General features: G+C 34.0%; 2 protein-coding genes across 2 annotated transcripts; both read left to right on the forward strand.

The window, feature by feature from the left end:
* LOC109344407 lies at window positions 2,024-10,283 on the forward strand. The gene is made up of 12 exons (XM_019583196.1): window positions 2,024-2,499; window positions 3,262-3,513; window positions 3,636-3,731; window positions 4,299-4,476; window positions 4,617-4,685; window positions 4,771-4,871; window positions 5,055-5,147; window positions 7,230-7,301; window positions 7,756-7,875; window positions 7,959-8,009; window positions 8,652-8,840; window positions 9,950-10,283. Exons 1-12 carry the CDS (start codon window positions 2,110-2,112, stop codon window positions 10,115-10,117), a joined length of 1,779 nt encoding a protein of 592 aa, XP_019438741.1. The 5' UTR covers window positions 2,024-2,109; the 3' UTR covers window positions 10,118-10,283.
* On the forward strand, window positions 12,036-18,943 carry LOC109344409. The gene is made up of 12 exons (XM_019583197.1): window positions 12,036-12,331; window positions 13,029-13,127; window positions 13,235-13,336; window positions 13,461-13,529; window positions 13,610-13,706; window positions 13,786-13,888; window positions 15,036-15,237; window positions 15,980-16,093; window positions 16,963-17,094; window positions 17,299-17,379; window positions 17,599-17,715; window positions 18,608-18,943. Exons 1-12 carry the CDS (start codon window positions 12,068-12,070, stop codon window positions 18,689-18,691), a joined length of 1,464 nt encoding a protein of 487 aa, XP_019438742.1. The 5' UTR covers window positions 12,036-12,067; the 3' UTR covers window positions 18,692-18,943.

The following is a 20,192-nucleotide window of genomic DNA, read 5'->3' on the forward strand; positions in this document are numbered from 1 at the left end:
TCTCCGTTACTGGATAGGGAAGTTCTGTTTTTTACTCTTAGTTCTACAAATAAAAATGTTATTATAAATATAAATAGAATGGTATAATTGTCATTTTATTAAGTTAACTATGCTATTATATCAAGATGGTTAGTAATTACTTGAAGGAGTAAATAAATTTTAAGATGTTAACCGAGACCAAATTGCAATGAAGTTTTATTTTACCCCAAACTATTTTGCGGTTATAAAGGGGAGCACATCTTCTCGACATACCATGTGTTATGATCTTGTGATTGGTTGAGAAATATATATTTAAATTAAAATTTAATTTTTAAGTATTTTTCTGATAAATCATAAAGTCATGATACGTGGAATGACATCCATTGTAGGATAGAAGATGTGCTCTGACAAATCGGTTCCAAAATCATGTTCCACAATTTGGTGTGGTAGCTCTTCCAGGGAGAATTATTTTCATTATATTTATTAATATATATATACTACTTGAAATAATTGATTGTTTTATTATATTTATTACACATATATTTTAGTGAAGTTTTGATATGAGAATTTATTTTATCTTTTTAATCAAGGTCGAGGCATCACATTATTATTAGAGTAGAATATTAATACTCTTAAGATTTGTGATTACCCATTCTAGCATTTGCTTATGTTATGGAACTTCTTAAAATATTACTTGCCTATAACCGAATAGAAAGCTTCTTCATGTGTTTTATTTCTTTTGAGACCCATTATCTTCTTCATGTGTTGGTCGAGTGATATAAGTTCCACTAAATTCTTAAGGTCGAGAGTTTGATTTCTAAGAGCGATATTTGTTGGGTTGAAGAGACAACTACGAATCCCGAAAAAAATTAGTTTTTTACTCAAAAATATAAAGAGATACTATTGATAATACTAAAACATAATATTCCATACAACTAATTGTATATCCTATAAGGCCAAAATTAGGGAAAAATAAATATGTAAAAATTAGGAGTGAGTATTGGTCGGATAAGACTTGTCCCTTATCCAAGACTAATAAGTTCTAATAAGTTCTACCTACTAATTTTTGAACATGAAGTAGACCCTATACCCGAATGCTTACCCGACTTAGTTGTCAAGAAACTAACTTTTTAACCCAATAAAATGATGTATGAAATGATATACACGTTGTAGAAGTAGAATGTATGAGTAAATATATTGTTGCAACTAAATGTGACTAGATATGCTAAAGAGATATGTCAATCTATAACAAATATTATAAAGTACAATATAAAATGATCAACAAGATGTTGATTTAGTAGTGTAAGTAGGTCTCGTATTGAACCGAACCAACTCGGTATTCGTTCAAAACTCAATTCATTATTTAGCTTGATAAACTTGGTTTATGAACAAAATGAGCTGAACTTGAACTGAAAATTGAACTCGTTAAATAAATGAACTGAACTTGAGTTGAATATAATTCGATTCATTAGTTTGATGACCTGACTCGATATATATAAACTAATTTGTATGTCTATTATGACTAATACATTAATTTTTTATATTTATTGTTACTCTATGTATAAACAAGATTATACTTATTATATATATATATATATAAAATATTTTGCATTACTTTTTAAAATTTAATTAATTATTTGAGTTGTTCAAATGAATCATTCAAACTGAACTGAATAGGTCACGAACTTTAGCCGAACCGAACTCTAGCTAAAAAATAACTTGTATCGAACTCGAGTTGAGTTTCGAGTTGAACCAATCCTTATCGAGCTGAACCAAACTGAACTCTAATTTGACTCGATTCGGCTCGTTTCCAGCCCTAGGTGTAAGGCCCATTGATCTCCAAGATGACCAAGTGTTAAGAGTTCAATTTCTGAAGGACACTTAATTGGGAGAGACAACCACAAACCTAGAAGTGATTAGGTCTTTACCAAAAAAGGTAAAAATATACCGTTAATAATACAAAAGATATAAAATGTCGAAAATACAAAGGTAGGACAAGTAAGACTCATCTCTTAATTAAGCTCATTAATTTTCGATTCCGAACTCAACTATAAACCCGAAGTCCTATCCAATAGAAAAGAGAAGGTATTATCTGTTGTTGTTGGATTGGTTGAGGTCACTGGTTCCTACATGCTTCCCCGATTCTCTAATCTCCTCCGCTCCACTCCCATTGACTCCGCCAACACCACCATGGCGGCGCGTGCGGCTTTCACTTTCACACGCGCCACCTTCATTCCTTCATTTTCTTCTTCCTCCTCTTCTCATTTCGCTTCCGTTCATCTCTCAAACCTTCCTTTCGTTTCTTTTCATTCAAAATCACCATGGCTTGGATTTCACGATGCTCTGTGCCGTAACGAAACGAAGCGTTTGGGGACACCGTTGGTGAGAGCAAGTTCGGAACAGAAGAGAGAGTATCGGAAAGTGAGAAGAACGCGAGGTTCTAAAATCACTCCGAAGGAGTTGGAACTCTCTGTTGGTATTTGTATTGAAGAAGATTTGCCTGATGATCCTGAAGTTTTGGTACTCCATTATTCCATTGTATTTATCATGAAAATAACTTGAAATGATGAATTTAGTAGTTTTATCTATAAACTGTATGGAGAGGGTGAGTTTCGGCGTAACGATAAGGTTGCCTCTTAGTGACGATGGTGTTACGGGTTTAAATTATGGATTAATGTGATTGATGATATTTCTTAGTCATGCAATTGATAATTTTACTTCTTAGGGTAATGTAGCACTATTGTTATTATTATTGTCAATATTATCATGAAAAATTACATTGATTGATCTCGTTTGAGCTTTGACTTAATTAGACTCGAAAGTCGAAACCTATGTTGTTTTAGAAACCACAATCATCTCATCCCCTCACGAGAGAGAGATCAATGTAATTTTATAGTAGCAACTTTGAAACAAAAAGTAACTTGATGATGAATTTAGTAGTTTTACCTATAAACTTTATGGAGAGGGTGAGGCTCAGCCATGGTGTTGCTGCCTAGTGACCAAGAGGTCACGGGTTCAAACATTGGAAATAACCTTTCCGCTTGCGAGTATGGGTATGCATACATCTATCCTCCTAAGACCCAGTAGGTGGGAGCCTTGTGGATTGTGACCTATAAACTCTAGGGAGGGTTAGTTTAATTTATAAAGGCATGTGGGATGTGGTTAAGATAAAGCCCCCTTATATTTTTTTGACTAGATTGAAGTTTCGTGAAAAAAAGGTTTCCCTGGAATGAGTATTGTTAATTTCCCTTAATCTCGGTCTTCTTTTTTCACCAAATGCAGAACATTGCAGAGATGCTTCGCCTAAATGTTCCCATGGCAATGAAACTGGCATTTGATGGTTTGAAAGGTTCGGAGTATAAAACAAGAGATGCTGCTATAAGTGATGTTGGTGGATTTGAAAGTATTGAGTTATCAGTGCTTCTATGCAATGATGACTTTATTCGAAAACTTAATAAGGAATGGAGAGACGAGGATCATGCCACTGATGTTCTCTCAATGTCATCACATATACCAGGGCTTAAGCTCCCTATTGTAAGAATTGCATTGTCTAGCTGATTATAACTAGGGCAGGTTGTTATAGGTTTGCAGCCAGTCAATAAAAAATCAGAACTTGTCTAGGAAGCTAAGTGCTTGATGAATTCTGTTATTTGCAGCTTATGATGGGGGACATTGTAATTTCTGTCGAGACAGCAGCAAGGCAAGCAGAGGAAAGAGGGCTCAGTCTTATTGATGAGATCCGTATCCTCATGGTTGGTTTGATGATATTTTTTGATTATTTCCTGTATTGGGCCGAAGTTTATTATGTTACATAATAGTATATGTCTTCTGCTGAGTGAGGCAACTGCTTAGCTTTTATATTGGTTTATTTCTTCAATTGCTTCAATTAATATTTAATTTTAATTAATCTCTCCAAATTCAAGTATCATGTCTTTAATCACCAACTTCAAAGGAGTTCATTAGTCATAACAAAAAAGAGCAAATAAGTAATTAATACTGTCATCCACCAAGTTCATCATGTAGTTACAACAAAAAAGGGGAGGGTTAGGGGGATGAAATTGCAAGAATTGATATACTGAAAGTGCAAAAGTCAAGTACTTGCTTGACTTTCCACTTCAGTTTGAAATTTGAGCAAAAAGAAATTGTTGGCTAAGGCATAAGATACTTACCGTGGAAAAGGAACCGTTGTTTAATTTCCTTCTAGGCCTGGGTGTGTAGTTCAAAATGATAACGAGGCAGGCATATTGGTAGTTTATCTTCTAACATTGTGGAAATGAAGATTGAGACTTGAAAATAGTAATTATTTCATCTTTTCGCAGGTTCATGGCTTGTTACATCTTTTGGGATTTGATCATGAAATAAGTGAAGAGGCTGAAGTGGAAATGGAGAAAGAGGAGGAACTCCTTTTAAAGAGTCTCGGTTGGAAAGGAAAAGGGCTAATAAAGAGTGCATATGATACTGAAATAAATTCAAATTCTCACCATGATGGTTCTGATGGTAATTGTATTTTTTACCAGTAGGCATTAGATTCTTCAACTTATACATTTTTGTTTTATACGCTTTCCTCAAATTCAAGTAACTGTTATTTGCATATATGAAAGTATGTTGGGAAATAACTTACAGATGAATTTCAAAAGACAGGAAAAAAGAAGGCAGTCTTAGATTTTACAAACCAAAGTTCAGTCATATCTTCTGTGATATGGATGGTAAGATCACAACAAAACATACTCTTCAAATATTCCTTCATCCTTTTCTCGGTTTTAATAGACTCCTGCATTATACTATATAAAGGAACATTGCTGAACAGCAAAAGTCAAATTAGTCCTGCGACTGCCAACGCATTGAGAGAGGCCACATCAAGAGGTGTAAAAATTGTGATAGCTACCGGAAAGGTACGACCAAATAGATTCATTACTTGTCTATCATGTTAGACAATTGTATTCTGTATCAGTCAATACATATCAATCATTTGCTACTGTTAATGCTATATACCATAGTAATTTTTTTCTATAAATACAGACTTATGTATGGTTTGAAATATGTTTTGATAAATGGTTTTGAACATTGGGAAATAGGCGCGTCCAGCTGTGATAGATATTTTTAAGATGGTGGATTTAGCTGGAAAAGATGGCATTGTTTCAGAGTTTTCTCCTGGGGTTTTCTTACAGGTCAATTATTTATTCCCTTTTAATGTTGATGATGATCTTTGATTCATAAAGGACGTCCATCTGTATGCCTGGAAGCATAATAGAGTGTTATAATCTCTTGTCATAGATATTCATGCATTTGTCTGTTGTGGAACTATTTTGCTAATATTTCACACCCGCTATTCAATATTCTGTCAAAATTTACTTTAAGTAGTTTTGCTTCCTTCCTTTCATTGAAAATATCCTACAATATAATTTAAGAAAGACAAAGTAACTAACATTAAACACTAAATGGGATATTTGATGAAAATGATGACCCTAGAAACATAACAAAAAACATAAAAATGCTAACTTTTTAACACCAGAGCACTGTTAGCATCAGATTAACCTGTGTAAGCAATAATTGATATATGGGTTCTCCTGGCAATTTGACCTATAAATGCATATTAAACAGTAAAGATTTTCCCCTACCAAATAATATGCTTTGTCTTTTTTGTTTGTTTGTGATTCAACAATTCCAGGGGTTGTCAACAAGTAATAAGTGATGAGTAGAGTGCCATTCCCAAGAGGATCATGTGATTACCAAACTTCAGCAATTTCAATTATTTTGCCTATGAAAATACTAGCAAAAATTAAATGAGAGAAAGATAGCTAAAAATAAAATTAATGGGAATCAACTATTGACTAAGATTCTAGGGCTAGGATCTCACTAAAACCATCGTCGGATGAAGCACAGGTGATTCATTGAATTTAACTATGCTGATTATGAACTTTGGTGGTTTAGTTTCAATACGCCATAATCTGAAACCTTTAAATTTGTATGCATAACCAAGAAATATGCATTTTTGTGCTCTCAAATCTTGGGTTTTTTTAACTCAATTGCAGTCAAAGCAGACCTATTCAGCAAACCATAGGTCACATTAATAGCGTGAGCCCTAAATTCCTTTCTAACCTGGCTATGGTGATCATGCAATGTGTTTGTAAGACAATGGTGCATTTACTTTTTCATTTAATACTTGCTTTATTTAGTATTAGCCTATTCGGAGAATTTTTGGGAGGATGTAGCAAAACTCTTTATTGGAGTTAGTTTTATCTTTATTTTTAATATTTTTATCTTCCATGTGGATTTTCAAGTATAATCTAATTCAAATAATTTAAGCATGTTTTAATTGTGTTTGGAGTCCTTGTCAAGAATCAAATAAAAAGATTCTAGTTGGTTTGGAGACCTTATCTAGAATCAAAGGAGTTAGAATTCTAAAAAGAATCGAAGGCCAAATAAAATAGTACATAAGACACCTAGACATGATGTATAAATATGAAGATAAAATCAAAGGGAAAGGGACCCACCATAAGGAGTTGTGATAGATCAACAAGAAGACACCTATAGATAGAGCTCCCAGTGAGGCACCTTGGATTGAGAAACGAGGATTCAGAGTGGAATGAAAGAGAAGGGGCATCTTGAAGAAATCTGACAACACAAATCTGATCATCTTCTTCATGCTTTTATTTTATTTTTGTATTCCACTTTCATTTAAATGTCTACAAGAGGCTAAGTTCTGTTTCTAGGATTTGGATGAAACTCTTTTACTAATCTGATTGTAGTAATTAAAAAACAATTGTACCGAAAAAAGTAATTAAAAATATTTAAACCTTTTTCCATCTAGTAAATGGGAGCATTTCTGGTACGATGAATTAGGAGAATTTAGAACTATTTCTAAAATGAAATAAAATAAAAATGTTAATAATTAAAGTTTATATTGATATGTGCAATTGTACATCAGATCATATTTTTAATAATATTGTACTGCACCTTTGATGGAAGCACAAGCTTCATTCACCAAAAGTTGTCATTCCTTTGTAGATGTTATCAAGCAGACAAGCAGAATAGAATCACAATGGTTACATAATGTAATTGGTTGTATCCAAATCAATAATTTGATGAATTTAGCATCATATTGTTTAATTGAACAGCCAACATGAACTGTTGGACTTTAATTTTGTACATAATTTTGCTCTTTCATAGTTTCTGTTTTAAGGTTCTCTCTAGTCTTGAATTGTGAGCTTTATTATCACGTGCCATAAATTCCAAACACATGATTTCAGGGATTGCTTGTTTATGGTAGACAAGGTCAAGAAATATTTAGGAGCAACTTAGATCCAAACGTCTGTAGAGAGGTAACCTCTTTAATTCTCTTCTTCATTTCATAAAATAACTTTTCCTATGGTGGAAAGCGACAAATACTTTTTGGATTTGAATATGTTGTCCTGCACTCCTTTGTCCTCTTGGGCTTCATTGCAGTGGTATGACCTGTGGTTTTTTACTGGCTGTAACTGTGTTCCCCAATTACTTATGTAACATTGTGGCACTGCTGTTGTCTTATCCTTAAATCAAACCCTCCAACCCCTAAGTGACCATTTTATGTTTCTCTCACTATAATTTTTTTGAAGTTTTGTTTTCTTTACCAAAATAAGAGGAGTTTTTATGATCCAGCACATTTACGGGCACCTTAGACAATTCCACTTTTCTGCATTACTTAAAGATAGAAGGTTTCAATTTTCAAATCTAAATATCTAGTTATTTATTTATTATGGAATTTCACTGCTTTGGGGTAAACTCTTTAAAATGCAGGTATGTCTTTACTCTTTGGAGCATAAGGTTCCGCTCGTTGCATTTGCTGAAGGCCGCTGCTTAACCCTTTTTCATGACCCACTTGTCGATTCACTGCATACAGTATACCACGAACCAAAGGTACCTCATTTTCTAAATTTTATGAGCTTCATTGCATTCTATTTTTCAATTTACTTTGTGTCTTAGGAAAAAATACTTTGCAGGCTGAGATCATGCCTTCTGTAGAACAACTTCTAGCTTCTGCTGAGATACAGGTAAGTTTAGAGTAGGAGAAATCCATGCTCCCTAATTTCAGTTACTCGTTACTGTATGTGTGGTTGATCATGATATGATAGCATAATTTGAAATTAATTTAAGGCCGCTATTCACAGCACACCAATTAAATTCTTCCATGCTACGAGGGGAGTGTGGACTCTAGGAAAAATATTAAATTAAATCCCCAGTGCAATAATGAGATTATTGCTTAGTGACCAAGAGATCACAAGTTCAAATCCTGGAAATAGTTTCTCCGCTTGAGGGTAAGGCTGGGTACATCTATCATCTCTGGACCCAACTAGGTGGGAGCCTCATGCACTGAGCCGTCTTTTTTTATTTTTTTTTTGTAGTTCTTTCAAAAAAGGATCAAAAACTGAAAGCCAATTTCGGGTATAACCAGAAATAGGCAATTCTACTTCCATTCCCCAAATTGTTACAAAACAAAAGTCCTCATTTGGACATTGTATTTTAACATGTCACCTTACAAGTATATAATTTTTTCTCTGTTTTTCTTCGTGGTTTAAAAGTAAAGATCACATCATGCTGTTTGTCAAATACAACTGCAGTAAAGAGACTAACTGAACTTATTAGTATGCTTGTCATTTCTAGTTTTATTTTCTAACAGTTATTTTGGTTTACAGAAAATGATTTTCTTAGATACCGAGCAGAGGGTGGCTAGTACTTTACGGCCACACTGGTCACAGGCAACAGAAGGTCGTGCCACTGTTGTTCAAGCTGTGCCAGACATGCTGGAAATTGTACCCTTGGGAACATGCAAAGGGAATGGAATAAAATTGCTGCTAGATCATTTGGGGGTTTCTGCGAAGGAGGTACCACAAATATAATTTCCCTTGTGATATTTATTTTGTTGTTTGTATCTCCCGAAATTTGATACACACCCATATATGAAAGGGGTGAGAATATTTGAATGAAAATATACATTTTTGCTAATCTCATTTCACTGTTTTCAGTGTTCACCATTAGATTCTGGCCAAATTTTCCATGTCGGTGTTCCAAAAGTCCAAATAAACCAAATCAATACTTCAATTAAAGCAGATCACATAAAAACCATGTTTTGAATCAGTTATGTAACTGGAACTGGTTTTTTTTTTCCTTATAAAATTAGTTTCATACTGTGGTTTATTTTTTAATGTGATCCACTCTCTAATTACCAAACCAGACTGGTTGGAAGCATGTGCTACAATTTCCTTGGTCTCTGCGATGATGTCGCTCTTTGGACGTGCCAAAACAGAGGTGTTGCAAATTGCAATCGCTTCGCTGCTTCTTTGGTTGTTTCTTCCGCAATGCTTTGAACTCTTTTTCACAGGCCCGTGCCTCATTTATTCTCCTCTGACTTATGAGTGATTAACAAAACGGGAAGGAGAATCACAAGATGTGTTGGGTGCCACGTACTATGGTTTGACCATTCTCACATTCACCACCCCTTCTCATTTTCTATTAAGAAATAAGTAATCGGGTATGATTGCTTTATTAGTTTTTTGAAGCAGTTTCTGAAGTTTTTGGAAGCTGATATGAAAATTGGTTTGGAAAAATGGTTTGAATCCTGGTCTGGAAACATGTTTGGATATTGGATCTGAACCGGTCTTGGAACTGTCTTGCAGAATCAAACTGGTTTAGTTTTGGAAAATCACACTGTTTAGTTGTTTGGTTTGGATTGCTTTACTTTTTCATGCAATCCAAACCATGAATACCCATTTGAGATTACATCTCACATGATAGCATATATGTATTGAACTTCGAGTTAATGGTATAAAACAGTAAATTTAGATTGTCAAACTGTGATGTTTATTAGTCATGCAAATATAGTACAATCAATGATTTGAGGTGTAAATGTTATATTTACAATAATATACCACAATGTGGGTGGCTGCATTGACTTCCATTACTAACATTTCTCCCCGAAATCGCTTAAATGCAGATAATGGCTATTGGTGATGGTGAAAATGATGTTGAGATGCTTGAGCTGGCATCTCTAGGCATTGCACTTAGTAATGGATCAGAGAAGACCAAAGCTGTGGCTAATGTAATTGGTTCCAGCAATGATGAAGATGGTGTAGCAGATGCCATCTACCATTACGCATTTTGAGCTACCGAAAACTAGGTTAAGTCAATCTTTTTTGTTCAGTAAAGTTTCACTAAATTCTTAAATAGATCTTGTTCTTCCAATGTTTTTAGAAAGAAAAAAAACTATACAGAGTTCCCTATGGTTTGAAAAAATTACATGGATATCCTTTTTGTTTGCAATTGCAAGCCTACAATAACACTTACATTATCCTAGAGTGAAATACTTATGTATTTGAAGGAATGACAATGTAAACAACTCATAAATTTTAAGAGATTGGTGTAATTCTACATTTCCATATCTTTATATTTGATTCCATCTCTAGGAATTTCAACTAGGGTGGAAGGAATATTTTATAATACACATAAATTCTAATACCAATAAGGTGTTGGTTTAGTGGTGTAAGACCTTCCTTGCCAGATCTCCGGAAATATCAAAAGGTTAAAGTTCGATTCTTGAGAGCAACATTTGTTGGGAAGAGATAATCATACATCCAAAATAATATAATTTCCCTCATTTCCTACACATATCACTTCCTCATTATATACAACACATACTATCTTTCAAAATTCGCTCTCTTCTCTTATCACACATTTTCATTTTAATATATTGGTTCATTTTTGTACTCAGTAATGTATATGTTTGGAAACACATTTTGGATAAAAAATGTAGTAGTAATTGTGTTTTTTGATGAGTAAAATTTATTAGTAAACATTAACGTAGTAACATAAATGTCCAAAAATGCGTTTCAATCTTGAACAAAAAACATAGACATAAATATGAGGTAGTAATAGTGAGAGAGAAGAAAGTTGTGTTTTTGGATTTACAAACAAGGTTTAAATACATTTTTTGCAGTGACGATAAATATATTTATATAGAGGCAAATAATAAAATATTAAAAACAAAACTACAAACCTAATCCTAAATAATTAATTATTTGAATAACAAAAGAAAATAGAAAAAAATCATTTATCTCCAAACAAATAAATCTTAACACTAGTAAGGTGAGCAGGACCAATCCTATTCGCTCACCCGATTTGGTCTGATCATGATCGTGGCCGAACATAGTCAGGTCTCATCGAGTTTAGGGCCAAGTTCCGATTTAAAATTTAGTCTCAATCAATATTTAAGACTGAGTAGGGGATAAACATGACCGACCCGTGTCATAGTTACTCCCTCGTCATATTTGTATGTGTCTTTATCAATTCCATACAGAATAATGACATATTTTGGGTCAAAGGTATCATTGATTCTCTAATTTTTTATCATATATACATTATTAACAATATACATATATATATCATTTTTATATGTCAAATTACATATCCATAATAATAACTAATATTGAAAAGACTTTAAATATGCATTATATTTATCTAATTGGGTCAATAATTAGTCCAGGTTCAAATGTGGACACAATCAATATTTAAGGTCAAATTAGCTTCGAATTTAATATCAAATTCGAATTCAAAAAATGACTCAACCAACATTTGACGTCAGGTAATGGACAAACCTTACTTGATCCAACCAGATCTATGGTCACCCCTAGTCAATACTAGTAGTAATGAATAAGGTTTTTAATAAAAAGGTAAGAAATGAGATTATTTTTCAAAGAGATTAATATGCTTGATTTTCTTTTACATTTCAACCCATCATTTATACATTAATTTTAAAATTAATAAATTAATACAAGAAAAAATTAATTTATTAAAAGAGGAACTTTTTTAAACTTATTCCGAATCCTAACAATTAATTATAGAGAAATCCAATGTTGATATAATTGATAACTAAAATAGAGAGTAAGTTTTTGGAATAAGTGAATCACTCATCAATTAATACAATCATAAAAGCTCTTAGATACATATTAATACCATTTTCCAAACGATGGGAAAAAATAATTGAATATATTTTGCGTAGGAAGCAAACATTGCGAGTTTGTGTATTTCCTGAGATTTGAAAAGTGAAGAGAAATCGATGGAGAGGTTTCGATTTGATACGGTGATATCGTTATTCATTACAGTGCACCCTCACGAGATCTCAATTGTTATTCATTCATTCTTCACATTCTTCTTCATATTGAGTTCCTATTTCGTTGTTCTTCCTTTACGTGATGATGGTGCTATCTCTTTAGGCTTATCCAATCTTCCTTCTTTATTCCTTGCTTCTTTGTTTCTTACTCTCATTGCTGCTCCTCTTTCTTCTCTCCTTTTCTCTCTTCATTCTCTCTCCAAAAACAAGGTAATATCTTTTTCTATTGTTTCCCGACAAAAGCAGCCAGACTGTTTCCAGGATTTAAATTTAAATATAATACAGGGTGGGGGACCCAGATGGGCCCACCCGAAAGAATATAGCAGTGAAGCTGTTTCCAGGATTTAAATGAAGTGGGCCAACTCTATCTGAGTTGTATATATTATGTTATGTCACCTCATGTTGCATAATGGTGACGGTGTTGAGACTGTTTCTGGGATTTAAATAAAAGAGGGTTGGCCGAAGCAAGTCAACTCTCTCTAAGTTGCATATATTATGTTATGTCACCTCACATAGTATAGTGGTGATGGTGTTGAGACTGTTTTCATGATTTAAATAAAAGAGGGTTGGCCGAAGTGAGCCAACTCTCTCTAAGTTGCATATATTATGTTATGTTATGTTATGTCACATAGTATAGTGGTGATGGTGTTGAGACTGTTTCCAGGATTTAAATAAAAAAGGGTTGGCCGAAACGTGCCAACTCTCTCTAGGTTGCATATATTATGTTATGTTATGTCACCTCGTGATGGTGTTGAGACTGTTTCTAGGATTTAAATAAAAGAGGGTTGGCCGAAGCGAGCCAACTCTCTCTCTAAGTATGTTAATGTATGCAATGCTACACAGGATGCTTTAGCATCTCTGAACAGTTTGATATTCGATGGCTAAACGCTTCTTTTTGAAATTTCAGGCTTTGTTTACAATACACAGGTTCTTTGGTGTATCACTCATATTGTTCTATATTTTGTGGCATGCCTCATCATCTGGTTATTCAACACCAAAATTGACAGTAAGTAATAAAATAACTGAGACTTCTTTGTTACAATCTGGATTGTTTGTTCAGTTCAGTGTTATTTGTACTTAATTTTGTTTAACTGGGTCTTCTGTTCTTCAAAGCAAGAAGGAAAAGCCGGTGACCAAGTCAGTCTTGCATCTTCGTTGAGTTGGGATAACCATGGATGGTTCTATATCTCTGTCCGAATAGGATTGTTTCTATGGGTATGGTTTATAATAATTAATTATTATTCACCATTTTTAGGTTCTCTTGTATAATTTGACTTCATTCTGCTGTTAGCATGCTTCGAAAGACATTCTTGTGATACTAGTTTTTGCTTTTGCAAAGGTTGCTTTGCTTAATCTAATTACAATTTCTTCGACTTGGGCAAGGATAATTGCCGTGATGGATAGTGAGGTTTGTTTACAGATACATCATTTTTGTATTAGTCCGGGACATTGGTTTTTAGGGGCCAATCTAACTTGCCTTGCGTTCAGTCAGGTTCAAGATTATTCGGGTTTATTGGTGCCGGTGCCACACTTGGACAACTTTTTGGGTCACTGTTCGCTACAGGAATGGCTTTTCTCGGTCCATGTAAGTTTGCATATACTCTATCCATTCTCTCTCTCTCTTAGTTTTGCTTTGCTTCAATGTAAAATTTTGTCAAGTGCAGTCTTGCTATTGTTTGCTGCTTTCTTGATGGAACTTGGGGCACAAACATCAAGAGGAATAAATCGTGATACATCTCATGTGGAAGAAGAATTGTCCCCAATTAGGTCATTCTGTATTTCCTTTTCCACTGTTTTATTAATGAAAGTAGAGATACATTTCAGGTTACACGGTTATTGTGGTATATACCCCATTTTCATTAAGGGGGATAAGTCATAAGCATCGTCCTTTAAGAAGTGTACACCTTCTAGAACTAGACATTCCTAATTCCTTGAACTACTGACAATATATTCCGTGGTACAAATTTTATAGTTTATTCACGGAGCATGCTCACAATAAGATTCTGAAATTGAACTAATCCTTCCTCGCAAATAATGTCGTGGTGTTGCTGCACTTTGTATATTACTAGGGTGCTTATGCTCTGTTTTGATCTTCTTTTTGGATAGATTCTAGGCCAAAAACTTTTAATTAGATATGAAGCATGGGTACGTCGTCTTTTCTGCCATTTGACCAGGTATGTGTTGGTACATACCAGGCATGTACCCTTTTTAAAACAAAAAAAATTGGGTAATGTCGGTGAATAAGGGTACCTACCTATTTCATATCCGTATCCATACTGGGTGTGGTTATCGTACCAGTATCCGTGCAACATAGTTAATTAGTTATGATAGAACACCAGAATGAAATTTAATAGTTTTATTGATGAACACATAAATTACACAATGTACAACAATAGACTTTCTGTCCAGAGTTCCAAGAACAACTAGAGAGAATATCTCTGCCCAAAAAACCATCAAATACGCACCTAATAACTGTTTATCTAACATGCCGCAATATATATAAAACAAAAAATACATAATAAGTCCTACATAACTGGTTCTATATTGCTGCTTCGAACATATCTATCCCTAAAGACCTATACTTATTCCTACAATAAAGACCTATACCTGTCTCAGAATCACACCTATTTCTAGAATAAACCTTCTAGATAGGAGGATCCTATCAAGTTATGTAATTTTAAATGCTAAAATGTGGTGGTTTACGTAATATGGCAGAATGAGCCCAGTCCCGACAAGCATGGATAGATAGATGTTCACACTTAAACGACACAGATGCGCATAAAGAAAAATGTTTAGTATTGATATCTTCAATTGAAATTACTTCTTTAAGTCTGACTAGTCATTTTTCAGAAAATGTCAAGTGCTAGGAAACAGGATGGATTAGATCATAATAATATTTTTATTTTGAATTTAGAGGGTCTGATTCCAACCATGAAAATGAGGCTGATGAGAAGGCTAAATATACTCCAAGAGGTTCTCCGAAGTCATCTACTTCTGTAGGGAAGATTTGGCCCATATTAGAAGGACTATGGCTTACGTTGTCGTCGACTTACTTGTTGCATGTATCATTGTTCATCTGGCTAAGTGCAGTTGTCTCTTCTTTCTTCTATTTTCAGGTAAGGTAATCTTCTGTCAGTGATACAATCTTCTATTTTTCACTTGTCTCTTTAACTTAATTTTTGATGTGGGTTCACAGGTTGGTCGACAAACCTGTGGGACTAAATCCTGCAGAAGCGGACCAACCCATGTAGGCTCGCATCTAAACAGACCAGGGATTTGCCTAGCCCTAAACTGCACGGGCTGTGGTAAATTGTGCCTGGGCTGCTCTGTTTTAGACTTTGGCTAGGATTGACTGAGTTGTCCAATGTTTGATCTGGTTAAGCTAAAGATTAGTAAGTAGCTTAAAGCTTAGTAAGCTAAAGATTGGGGTAGGTTTCAAATATTAGCAATTAGGAAACTTTAAATATGTCAATTAGCTAATGGTTGGGCTATATCTATTCGTTGAAGTCAAGTCATAAATTTTAAATAAAGATACAAATGTGCAATCCATTCATACAATTTTTTTCAAACACTTCCTTAAACAGTAATAGTTGTTCATTTTTGTATGATCAGCCTTGGTGCAACCGTAAGATTGTTGCCTTTCAAATCCAAGAAACAGATTCTCGGCTTGTGGGGTATGACTGTGTATATCTACCCTCCTAAGATACCACTAGGTGGGAGCCTCATGTATTCGGATGTCCCTACCTTTTACTCTCCAAAGTTGTCTTTATTGCTTATTGCTACATGTTTTAAGATGACTTGTTGAACCCACGTACATTTGTACATCATCTTTCTGCTGAAGTTTCTCTCTGTTTGCAGAAAGTGAGTGTGATTGCCACTACGGTTACTAGCTCTCTTGGTAGGAGAAAATTGTTTGCCCAGATAAATAGCTTTATTGCTATTTTTATCCTTGTTGGACAGCTGTCCTTAACGGTAAGTTGCTCTGAGAATGACTGTTTCATTTCTGCTTCATGTTGGACTTTCATATTTTTGTAACAGAAGAGTATACGTGACTAGAATAGAATAGTACAAAGAAGAGGACAAGACATGTTCAAAAAGAACAAAAAGAAACTAAACTAGGATGTAGCTTTATGCAACAAAGCATGGCAATCCCTCTACCATAAAAACCCCATAAAAATCCCATGTGCGGAGCACCAAAGTAATGCCAAAAGAATGACCCTATCCAAAGCAATATCTGAAGACAAGAAAGAGTCATCATAAATCTTACATTTCCTTTACAACCATATACACCAAAGAACAGCAAAAACTGCACACCGCTACCGATCTTCGGCATCATTATGAGACCCAAAACCTCTAAATCTAGTAGTGAGAAAAATGTGATGGACTGCACGTCCATAGGGACGACCCAACTCTCTTCAACAATTTGTTCCAAAGATATCTCACCACCAGCAATGAAGAAAAGGTGAGACCCAGTTTCAGAATCAAAGCCAGACATAATACACATGTTAGGAAACAAAGCGGTCAGAGATCTGCGTTTCTGTGGCAAGTCCAAGTAGTTAGTGTTAATTCTGTTAAGAACAACAGCCCTGACAAAAACTTTAACCTTAGAGAGAGCTTTAGATTGCCAGATTCATTTATCCAAGAGAAAACTATTTCTATCGTTTGAAAGAGTCAAAAATTAAAAATACCGTATTTAGAGTTGAGTTTGGGACTTTTTTCTAGTGATAATAGTAATAAAATAGATTTATGCAATGGTTTTTGTTGTTTGATGTAATCATTTAAGTATTACTAATGCATATTACTAATATCACTTTGCATATCTTTTTCTTTATCTAGTACAGGGGCGTATTCTTACTATCTCTGGCGTGACTATAGCTATATGCTCAGCGCCTTTTGTTGGCATGTTAAATTTAGTGGCTCTAGCTATTTGGCCACATTGGCTGGTTGTTGCTATTTGTGAGACACTGAGAAAGGTTTCCTTCTGCGACCTGTGAATGTTTGTTCTTTGATATAAGAATTCCGTAATTTACATGTTTCACTCATTGCATTCATCTTTTAGAGATGTTCATAACTACTGCATGTTATTCCTGTGTTATAGAAAAGAACAATGTGATTAAATTAACTATTGTCGAACTTTTTTTTATGTGAATTTATGTTCATTTTCTATCACTTCGCAGGTAGTTACATATGTTGTGACCCGGCCCGGAAGAGAACTTTTATTTACGGTTGTTTCAGAGGATGAGAAGTACAAAGCCAAAGTATGACCAGCCTTTCTTTCTCTTTCTGATGTTGGAATAAAATGATCATTGTTGATACTGTCTTATAGGCCATGTTTCCACATTTTCATTTTCGAGCTAAAATCTTGGGTTCACTACACTAACATTACAACATTCCAGAGTAAAATCTAAAATGAACTAACTATTCGATTGCCGAAGTTAGTCGAGGCAACACTTTAAACCGATTTCATGTTGATGCAGGTATGCATAGATGTGTTGGTTCAAAGACTTGGAGATGCTGCAGCAGCTGGAATGTACAAGATACTTTTTGGAACCCTCCATGGGAAGCCATCAACTGTTTCCCTTTATGCCCTTCCTGTATGTGACTTAAATCTCTGTCCTTTCTCTCAAATATTAGAAAAGCATAAAAATAATACTTATGGGTTATTAGCAATGTTAAAATAGTTATCTATACCCATTCTACTTTACAGTTTTCCTCAGTATATGAATGGTTCTTCACAACAAGGACTAATAAACTTTCCCTTTTTCTTATTTGGGGAAGTTATACTGACTTAATCTCACTATGGTTGGTTTCAATCATGTGTAATTAAGTTAAATTTCAAGAGAAGTTATTATAATTTCCCCCTCTTCTTATCCAAACAAAATTTCCCCTTAAGCAAGGTCTCGGGTGTTGGTTCAAGTGGTACATGCTTGATTCCCCTTAAGCAAGGTCTCGGGTTCGAGTCTTGTGGATGGAAAAACTACCTGCTGGTAGAGTTAGCCCCACATATCTGTGGATGTTCCCGGCTCGGGTAGGATTGCCTCCAGTGCGAGGATACATGTGGAAAACAAAAAAAATACAAAATTTCCCCTTATGTTTTACATTTTAGGATAATGTTAACCAATTCAGGCACCAATTAAGATAGTAAAAATGAAGTTTTGCAGAGAAAAACTTATGTGGAGACGTATCCAATATGTCATATTTGGAGACAAATGTATTTATGTATTTTGGTACTATCATTTAGGATTAAATTTTAATTAGAATTAAATTTTTAACATGCTGTCAAGATTTTATTGGTTATCTTTACATAGATACGTCTCCACACAAGTCTTTTTCACGTTTTTTCTTGAAAAATGATGAATTTAATACTCCTAGAATTAGTGAACTTAGCTTTTAAATTCAAACTTTCTTTTATTGTTTTTCTTAACAATACCTTACTTTTTATGGTCAAAACTAATGTTGTGAACCTTTTCCTCTTCTCTAAACCAGGTCTGTTTGTTATGGATAATAACAGCATTCTCTTTGGGTCGTCGCCAAACACAACTTTCAAAGCACCAGATTTCTTCTACTTAATTGATTATTACTTTTTGTTTGGATCTACTTCATAGAATTTGAGATTAAATGTACAGTGAATCTTATATGGGATACTTTAATCATATGAATGAGCCATGTAACTGAGCAAGTTGAGCCTCTGAAATTGAAGCTAACAAGGGTTTCTTCTCTCAAAATTTCAAAGCATTCCTTTTGTATTGGTAATTACAAAAATTATAATGTAAGAGTACCTTATTGGATTTAATAAAGAGCATCATAAGCCATTTGGATTCAGACTCATCTCCATTACGGAAGAGGACAGATAATGGAAATACATAGAAATACCGAAGGATCCTTTAGTTTATACTGAGATTACATTTTTACCATTAAAAATAGAACTATTCTCTCCAATAATGGAAATGAGTTTGACTTGAGCCGATGTATAAAAATCATATAAGTACTGTTATTTGTAGATGAGGTTGTGATTTCTACTCATTAGAAATATCCTTGTACGCAATTATATTTCCTAAATTTTTTCACTAGTATCCGAATAGATTATCCGTATAAACCAGTGTTACTCTTACTGATTGAATATCGACCTTTGGCCTTATATGATATTTAGGATAATTGATCTTGTTTGATACTTAGTTTTATGAGTCTATATTAATACATCTATTACTCTGAATAAGATTAATCTAAGTGTAATTTCAATTTTGAAGGAGTTAAAATTTACTTGAAATTATGATTATATGTTTGGATTGTATAAAAAAATAGAATTGGGGGAACATTCTAATCACTATTTATAAGAAGAAGGACGCCATAAAAATATGCAATTTACTAGGAGTTAAGTTTATGAGCCATACTATGAAGCTATGACATATGATAATTGAGTTGAGGTCAAACAAGATGTGTATCACTGAAAGTCAATATGTTTTTATGCTAGGGAGATCGACCATAGAGGCTATATATTTGCTATAATTATTAGTGAAGAGATATCAAATGAACAATCAAAAGTATGATACTATGTCTATGGAGGTTTTGTAGAAGAGATGAAAAATGTTTTAATTGTCTACATTCGAACAATAAAAAATATGTATGATGGAGAAGACCAACATGACAACATAAGGTTGGTTCGTAAAGATTTCCTTATTGCCATAGGACTATACTAATAGTCAACATTGATCCTCTATATGTTAACACCGGTCTTGAATTTGCTTACTGAACATATCCAAGAATGAGCCACAAGCTTGGAAAGTAACTTTAGCAAGAAGTGATTAAACCCATGGTAGAGGTAAATATTGAAATCATATCACAAGTCACTATATTTATGTATCCCATGTCAATCATACCATAAGATTCAAGCGGGTTAAATGAAATGCTAGAGTGTTTCGTGTTTCATATATGGTAAAAAGTTATAATTCAAGCACATATTGTACAAATATTAATAACAAAAAAATAAGAATGTTGTATTTGATGAGTGTAACATAAACATAGTGAGATTAAGGCTTCCTTGTTGTATAAAGAATTAGAATGACAATAAAAA

This window comes from Lupinus angustifolius, chromosome LG03 (genome assembly GCF_001865875.1).
Source record: "Lupinus angustifolius cultivar Tanjil chromosome LG03, LupAngTanjil_v1.0, whole genome shotgun sequence".
Lineage (NCBI taxonomy): Eukaryota > Viridiplantae > Streptophyta > Magnoliopsida > Fabales > Fabaceae > Lupinus > Lupinus angustifolius.

What these genes read in the sequence shown, in the direction of transcription:
- LOC109344407 (XM_019583196.1), top strand. Translation starts at nt 2,110, where the DNA reads ATGCTTCCCCGATTCTCTAATCTCCTCCGCTCCACTCCCATTGACTCC. An exon ending in CTCCTGGGGTTTTCTTACAG is followed by an intron (nt 5,148 to 7,229) that starts GTCAATTATTTA and finishes ACATGATTTCAG; the next exon opens with GGATTGCTTGTTTATGGTAG. An exon ending in TGGGGGTTTCTGCGAAGGAG is followed by an intron (nt 8,841 to 9,949) that starts GTACCACAAATA and finishes GCTTAAATGCAG; the next exon opens with ATAATGGCTATTGGTGATGG.
- LOC109344409 (XM_019583197.1), top strand. Translation starts at nt 12,068, where the DNA reads ATGGAGAGGTTTCGATTTGATACGGTGATATCGTTATTCATTACAGTG. An exon ending in TTGGACAGCTGTCCTTAACG is followed by an intron (nt 16,094 to 16,962) that starts GTAAGTTGCTCT and finishes TATCTAGTACAG; the next exon opens with GGGCGTATTCTTACTATCTC. An exon ending in TTTGTGAGACACTGAGAAAG is followed by an intron (nt 17,095 to 17,298) that starts GTTTCCTTCTGC and finishes ATCACTTCGCAG; the next exon opens with GTAGTTACATATGTTGTGAC.